This window comes from Necator americanus, chromosome V (assembly GCF_031761385.1).
Source record: "Necator americanus strain Aroian chromosome V, whole genome shotgun sequence".
Lineage (NCBI taxonomy): Eukaryota > Metazoa > Nematoda > Chromadorea > Rhabditida > Ancylostomatidae > Necator > Necator americanus.
The window spans coordinates 29,236,981-29,245,190 of NC_087375.1; the positions used below are offsets into that span (position 1 = coordinate 29,236,981).

General features: G+C 42.2%; 2 protein-coding genes across 4 annotated transcripts in view; one reads left to right on the forward strand and one right to left on the reverse strand.

Annotated features, from left to right (window-relative positions):
- Positions 1-972: 972 nt before the first annotated feature.
- The window catches only part of RB195_015572 (uncharacterized protein), a gene marked incomplete at both ends in the record, with an annotated part of 15,796 nt that continues 8,558 nt past the window's right edge, over positions 973-8,210 (reverse strand). Inside the window, 7 exons of one of the 3 annotated variants that reach the window (XM_064206346.1) lie at positions 973-1,084; positions 6,677-6,759; positions 6,802-6,888; positions 6,997-7,107; positions 7,284-7,409; positions 7,589-7,749; positions 7,820-7,907. In XM_064206346.1, coding sequence (XP_064062225.1) covers positions 973-1,084; positions 6,677-6,759; positions 6,802-6,888; positions 6,997-7,107; positions 7,284-7,409; positions 7,589-7,749; positions 7,820-7,907 — 768 coding nt within the window. Of the gene's footprint in view, positions 1,085-5,316; positions 5,782-6,676; positions 6,760-6,801; positions 6,889-6,996; positions 7,108-7,283; positions 7,410-7,588; positions 7,750-7,819; positions 7,908-8,210 lie in introns of those variants that run through there. The other 2 variants (XM_064206344.1, XM_064206345.1) reach the window with 2 other exon arrangements.
- On the forward strand, positions 2,737-3,123 carry RB195_015573 (uncharacterized protein; the record flags this gene model as incomplete). The annotated part of the gene is made up of 1 exon (XM_064206347.1): positions 2,737-3,123. One exon carries the CDS (start codon positions 2,737-2,739, stop codon positions 3,121-3,123), a length of 387 nt encoding a protein of 128 aa, XP_064062226.1.

An 8,210-nucleotide genomic window follows, 5' to 3' on the forward strand; every position in this document is an offset into this window, starting at 1 on the left:
AGCAGCTCTTCCTATTTTCAGCTGAGGAAGCTGGGAGGACAGAAATCTACAGATGAGTGGTAGAGATTATGACTGAGCTCATGGCTTCTCTTCCATTAGAATTACCCTATTTACCTGCAACCACGTCATTTTTGCATTTTCAAAAAGGATTTCGTATTAATATCATCATTTGAATCAAAAGAACGATCTGCTTCTCGCAAATGAGAGAAAGAACTCGACACTTATTCTCACGCCAACGAGAAGATTTGAAAAGCTGGTGCCTCTGCCAAACAAAGTAGAATAAATTGGACCGCACAAATGATTCGTTTCATCAACAACCGTTGCACCAGTGATGCGACTTCAACTGATATCAAACGACGTATAGGAACACCATCGATCAGATTGGTCGGATTTTTTCCACAAAATCTCTTAAAAAACATTTGGTGTTTCTGTCACTAACGAAAAGAGGAGCTGTTGAGCAACTCTTGGTTACTTCTCAACTCAGGACCCACGTTCACCTTCCACAATGCTTCACTCAACTATCAGATTCTGCGCGATTGACCATGCATTTCATTTGCACTCACACTCACATAAACCTATCTTATATTCATTTGTGATTGTTCTTGAAAACTGAAGCAACACAACATTCAATTCATTATCACTAAAGAACAAAAGAACATTATGGCGTCACGACACAACTTCTAACATATAATATATTATATTATCATGCTACATAATAGCGAGATTATTCTGTCACGTGTGTATATGTCACGAAATTCCAGGAATGAGTGGGACGGGTCCGACGGGGTCGAATTAGTGCTTTGACACTTGCCGCCAGATAACAAAAAAATTTAGATTTCTTTTTTCAGATTTAGATTTCTACATTGGTTTTAAGTGAGTCTAACTGTGCGTTTTTAACAAGTTTATCTTTAAATTTCATTCCGTTATTGAGCAACACATCCGAACCATGCACATTTTGATCATGCAATTTCGTCAAATGAGTGATAGGACAAAAATCAGTAGGAGCGAAACGTTTAGGAATGTTGATGGTCCATTAAGAGATGTTGTTTGCTCCGGTTGACGACGTGTTGTAAGTGCCTCAACGCTGAAAAAGACTATAGTTTTGAAAATTATGAAAAACACGACTACCTGCTCTCTGTATAAAAACAAAATAAAATAACGCAATCAACAGTTAGTAAAATAAATGCAGATGAATGGGAAGAAATTTACAGCTTATGCTCAATTTGGCGGTGATTTTAGCGATGAACATTTATCCTATTTAGGAATGAGAGCAGAACTGGTGCGGATATCGGTTGCTGGAAACAAACATTTATGTTTGCTGCCAAAAATATCTAGAAAGGCAGTAAAGGGTGGATGTTTTAGAGGAAAATTTGCGAAATTAAACCCAAAGCTATAAATGTGAAAAATTAAACCCTTGGAAAGCTATAAAAAAACGGTGCAGTGAGAGAGCAAGATATTCATCCAGAAACCAGCTTTGGAAACTGGAGCACGTGTCTCAAAAGTCTTCTTTGCTATCCTTCAACTTCCTTCAATTTAAATTCTGTTTCGGTGATTTACGAGGTGCAAAGTAGGAAAAATAAGAGAAAGGGATAAATGTCAGAAGTTTGCGCAGCCCTTATTGACAAAAGAATTACGTCTGTCTGTAATGAAAATTCTAGAAGATTTTGATGTTTACGCTTGATCGCAGTTTTATTTGTTTTTTTGTCATTTCTGTCCTTGCAGTAAAGGTTCAAAACGATGACAAACCGATATTTTACAAAGATTTAATTAAAATCGTACAAATGAGGACATACTGATAAGTCGTCAATTTCATGTTTTTGCCTTAGACAATTTTTCTGACGTTTTCATGAAAGTATGAGTGCTTGATTCCTTGATCACACGTTCAATTATGACCTCAGGGTATGTTAAGTACCAGTTGTTGTCTTTTGGGAAATATTTCGCGGTGTTGTAATCCCTTCTCAACAGCATGCCTGTTTTTGGATAGATTCTAAAGAGAGGAATATACAAAATTCCTTAAAACTTATCTTATGACAAGTTGAGAGCGAGCGACTGTGGGCGAAGGTAACGCACCGCCATTCGCTAACGACTTTTTTATGTTCATGCATAGCACTGTTATTCTAGAGCGAGTACTAATGCATAAAAAAACTTTAGTTTACAACAACTAAGTATGACTACTGCTGTTACAGCGAGGATAATGAAAAACTGAACCTTGAAGGATAAAAAAACGCAGCATAAATGACGGACAGCCTTTTCAGTGGTATAGTGGAATCAAAAGTATTTGAAACTGAGTGCATTAGGTAGGCGCTTTGGTTTGAAGAAGCGCGGTGAAGCTAGCAGTCGGAATCGAGGTGGGACTATCGTTAGCTTCACTAGGGTTGCAGCGATGAGTGGAGCTAACGGGAGCCAGACGCCCCTAGATTCCAACCGCCAGTTCCACCGCGTCGCCATGAACACAACCGCTTGCGCATCGAGATTCAGGTCTTTTGATCCGCAGGTATTGTAGGTACTTTGCTCGTTGAGTTTCACCAACATTATGATCAAATACTCTCTTTTCAGACATTATCAATCATTTAGTCATTAATCGAGCAGTAAATAGCAGTAAATAATGTGCTAAATAATAGTATATCACCGCGCGGGGCCATATGAAATCCTGATTGCTCGTGGTGGCCCTGTACGCAGTTAGCCATTCGAGTGTACGCGCAGGTAACGTACAAGCTCTATAACCTGTTCAGTCATATGCTGCAAGGTTCTCATACATTGCAAAAAGCTTCTTTTGTCCAGCACACCGCCAAAGCTCACAAACTGGAAAGTCAAGTGTCTGAAGGGAGCACGGAATCTTTAGCAACAACCAATCGATTCGTCACGCTGTGCTGCCAAACACTGTCGAGTGAACTTCAACAAGGAGCCCTGCCTATGCTACTACGATACCTCTGCATGTCGTGTACAGTGCTACAGGAAACAAGCATCACACACCTGGTCGTCATCAATATCGGAGACTTTGCCATCTACTGGGGCAATGCTGATGAAAAGCTGGTAGGTGGCTTGGCAGTAGCTGGTACGAACGACTCCAAAAACCTGGTGGAGGAATTTGGCTCAACCTTGCTTAGATCCGCCTTTGTGTGACTGGGTGTGTGTGTGACCGTAAAGTCTAGATCGTAACTGCATGAGCAGTTACGATCTAGACTTTACGTTCTCTGCGAGGTTGAAGTCTGGATCGTAACTGCATGAGCAGTTACGACCCAGACTTCAACCTACATCTACAGAAACCGCTGAGGACAGAAACAAGGAGGTTTTCTATTATTAGCTCAACGCGTTAGTGTCTAAAGTACTCAATCAGTAGGTGGTTCACGCAAATGCGAAGATAAGACTTAAACAATGATGCGATGTGCTGAGAAAATGGTATTGTTTAGCGATGCGCCAAGTTGGCGCTTAAAGAGCAGCGCAAACGGAGAATGAGTACTCTCAAACTTTAGCTTTAGCTTCGTCATCACGAGGAACATTGCTCTGTTAGATATCTGAAAATCTAGAGTTGTTCGGGTGGGGGGAGGAAGGGAGGGATGGCCGTTCCAAACAGCTCTAGATTTTCGGATATCTAACAGAGAAGACTCTGTGACAATCGCCCACTTCTTCTCAGTTTCAAGATACGGTTCCACAAGAGAGAATGAAGAGTTATTTCTCAACCCAAAATCAACATTATAGGTCTTAAAGACAAAAAATGCAGAACGAAATTCCGCCAACATCTGTTTATTTCATGTCGGAGTGCGGACAAAGAAAAAGCTTTACAATCCATATTCCTCATTGCCTACAGATCTAAAAGAGAAAAATCCTCTAGGTTCTAGTGCTGCGGAAAAAATTCATCTTTCCATCTGCTCAGACACGATCCACGTATAATTCTGTATACGATGCTTGCAGCACTAGCAAACTCAGCCAGGAAAAACGTCTGAGAAGTAAGTTGAGTCGTCAGCTGCAAAAAGACCGCGAAAACGAATGGACGTAAGGAGTGCACGAGTTCGAAAATGTGTGGGAAGACAAGAACCACTGAATGCGGTTAGATGAGAAGATTTTCTCCATCCATCAACACTGCAAATGGAGTGACTGTCGGCGAAGCAACGCTACCAGTTTGACATAAGATGACAAAGATCATCTGCTCAATACGGATAAACAAAAAGGTATACCAGACTCGTGGAGACAAACTGTGTCAAAAGTGTCTGGCGTTAATCAGTCCGCTCGGGATGCGCCCCCACGTTCACTTCAATTCAGAATCGTTTGAAGTTCACGAACGTACAATGACCTGCGGTGGCTAGCCGAGTCAGGTCAGTGTTTTTATCCTCCCAGACAAGTCTGGTAGCAGTTTATCGACCCCGGAGGGGTGAAAGGTTTGGTGAGCATTATGGGAGATTCGAACCTCCGATCGATCGTGCAGGAAGCGGAACCTTTAACTGCTACACTACACTCGCTACATTTCGCCAGGAACACCAGCCGCATGAACAACACCGTTTGATCTGGTAAGTGGAGTAAAATTTGGTCCAGCGGCGCGGCGCTTCCTGTTCAATTCGCCATCGGTGACAGTAAGCGAAAAGCAGTCAGTATCCTGCTGACATCGTCTTAGCACCATCAGGGTGCTCTTTGACTAATCTCCGAGTGCTCCGACCATGTTGTTATACTTGAGGAAAGCAGTACAAAACCACTCTAACATGCTGTTAACTTTGTATCGAATCTGGCTAGAGCCTATAGACAATGTCTACGCCCTCATAAGTGTAATCTGATGTCGGTCTCTTCGAGATCTTGAACAGGTATCAGGGTGGACGGATCAAACTCAATTATGATGAGTTTTGTTACTTAGACTGTATGCTGAGGAACGTTACGAGAAAAAAAAGTTCAGCAAAGATGCGCTGGCGCTACTACTGCGCTCAACTCACTTAAGTGCCTGTGGTCGACCTCATCACCAACAAAGTCATGTGTCGCTTTCACTAGACCCTCTTTTTGTCTACCGCTAATCCTCGAACTGGTGAGGCGGGCGTCAATTCTTTCATTTGTTCCGATTGCATGTCATAGTCGCCCGGTGGTTCCTCCTTTCGCGTGGTACGCGAAGAGCATCATAATTGTTTCTGGAGAACTTCGTAAAGAAATCTGACAATCGGGTCGGCGGTCTTTTCGTAGTGCGCTTAATATCGCTGGAAACCTCCGAACCGAGTCGGAGGTTTCCAGCGATATTAAACGATAAGATATTAAGCTCTGGTCCAGCGGTTGTCGTTAAAGCGAATCACGTGTCCGATTCACCTTTTTTTACTTTCTTTGGCAAACGTGGCAGCCTCTCTAATCTTCGATAGCTGACATAGGAGAGATTCTCGAAATACGTCTCTCACTTGTGTGAGGCGGGATACTGCTAGCATTACTCTCCCAGTTGAGCATCACCGCGTTTTCTTCCTGGTTGCGAAATGCCCAGGTTTGTGAAGCATGTGCCAGAGCAGAAAGTACGGTGATGTTGAAGAAGTGAGCACGGAGCCGGGTGATCTTGATCTTCTTCACTACATCCTCGATGATCTTACACGCTCCCCTTTTCTCCTGCCCAGCTCGAGAGTCAAGTCGTCCATCATGTTCATTACCCGACCCAGAAAAACGTAACAGATGCATTCGGATATGTTCGTTCCGTTGAGCGTAAATGAGGCATCCAAGACCCATCCGTTCCGCATGAACATCTTCTTTTGGAGATTCAGCTGAAGACCGATGTATGCACATGTTTCGTCTAGTTCGGTCAGCATTCGTTCCGCTTGACTGATGCTAGATGCTGTCAGAACGATATCAACAGCAAAGCGCAGAAAGTGTAGCTGCCGACCGTCAACCTTCACTCCCATGTCGCCCCATTCCAAGTTTCGCAATGCGTACTCAAGGGTGGTTTTGAATATTTTGGATGAGATTGTATCACCCTGTCGGACCCTCCTCTTCACGTCAATGATGATATTCTTGTAGAAAACTTGACCGTAATTCGCTTCATTATGGTGCAAGGATCGGAGATTTGGGCAGCACCGTCTACAGTGATGGAGAAAATTGATTGCACGGAAAGGAAGTTGCTCAGGTGCTTACTTGGTTAGTTTGGCCTAAGGTATGCTACAATGGAGATCTTTGCGCGGAGATCGATGTGGTGTAGCGGCCGACGACACGTGGAAGATATCAACGTCTTGCACCGCCATCGAAAATGACTACAGAACAATGTCTTCGCTTCTTTGCTCATATAATAAGAAGACCATCAGACGAACTTGTTCAACATGCTCCGAGGAGCTGTCTGATCCAATCTAAAAAAAATCACCTGGATGAAAACGGAAGTTCTAAAGCCGGAAAAGGAGGTGCTGGTGAGACAGTGAAGAAGAACCTGAGTGCACTTGGCGTAAATGGCAGTTTATAGGGCGCGTGAGGTTTCTCAGTATATGGAATAACGACGAAAGTATGGATTCTGTGCAAATTCTTGCTGAAGAGGGCAGAGCTATAAGCTACACACTCCCAACCAAGATTCTGGGTATCGGTTCTGACGATATCATCAGCCCGCCGATTATGTCAACTAGGACAATATCACCGCAAAATAGGATATAACGATCCGCCTTATTAATTTTCTACTCGGTGAGCCTAGCTCAGATAAATAAGACGAAGATGATGAAGTAATTGCCAAAAAACAACTTACGTAGTGGGATTGGAATGAACAGTTGTTTCTTCGGCTTCACGTGTTGTTGCATCAAGTTTTTTTTCGTATTGGGGCAGCAAAACCTATGCGGCGTTCGCCAATGTCGAACACTGTGCAGTACTCACGAGTGAAAGCAGCGCCAAAGTGCCAATTTGGACCGAAAGCAGATGTCGCCACTGGACGAAAACCGAACAAACACTTCCCATTGTCCAGTTAAAAATGGAACAAACCTATTTCTTAATAGCAATTAAATAATTACTTAATATTAAATTAATAATCAGATAGTAAGTAGCAGTTCAAGCAAACATAAGCAAACTTATCTCTATAATTAGATTCTCAGACTTTATTTCCAGCAAAGTGTTCTTCGCCGTAACTATGAAAGAAGGAAATTCTGCACTGCAATCTATATCGTAGTAACCATCCTTGTTGTACTGCAACACGTTGTTTAAATTTTGTTTCTGACAAAACTATCACGACGATCACAAGCACCACTTCTTATTGATGAATAACAATAAAAAGTAAGGGTTTTCATTACATGGCACAGAAAAAAAAACATGCGCCAAGATTAACTACGAAAAAAGTTAAGCAGGAGGTTTGAAACACTCACTATCGCGCCAGCATCCGCAGCAAAACGATCAAGGATAGGTTTTGGCCCTGTAATCCACGTACCAAATCCTTGGACCACATCACTTTGTTTTGGATATTGAAACTCGCCAAGTGAGACGGAGATTATCTAAATATAAGCTTTTTTACCAAACATTAACCCAACTTCTAGCAATGTATTTTCTGTAGCTTAGGGTACAATTTCAAAAACAATTCGACCTTTCTTCAAAATCTTTAGAATGATCATTCACTTAGAAAGCTGCAATGATTTGCATATGCTTTTTCCAAATGCTAACATAGCCTCTATACCTTGTACTGGTAGGCGTATGGTGACGATAGTTCTTCGTAACTGAGCACATTTCCACAATTCACAGTATCAAAATCTCCATATGTCATCACACCGCCTGCTCTTCCACTTTCAAATATGGTTTGCGCAAACCATGCGGTAAAAATCGGCTTATCGAGATAATCTAGTAATGCAGGTAATTTGGACTAGCTATTACAGGTACGGCTGTACGATTGTGACAAAGGATTACTGACGTTGGTTGATAAGGCTTGCAATAAAAGGATTGCCTTTAGCTCCTTCGGTCGCATAAAATGATAAGCCAAGTACACCATCAAATTCACTCTGAAAAGGAAAAAAGTAGTTTTTTGGAGTGAAGTGACATCACTTGCCTGTTATCGGACTATTTTTGAAGTCGGATAGAAGTCTGTGTGTCTACTCGACAATGAGGATATTGCCGTACTAACACACTATTAGCTTTTATTTGTAACCAGTGCAGACAAATCATGTTGTTGTTGTGTCGTTGTTCTGATATTTTCCTCTACGAGAGCTTCATTATCTTTCCTGCTGCGTCACACGTGGTGTAACTTCTACTATATAATAAGGGTTTTTTGTGTGTGTTTTGTGTGTGTGTGTGTGTGGGGGTTT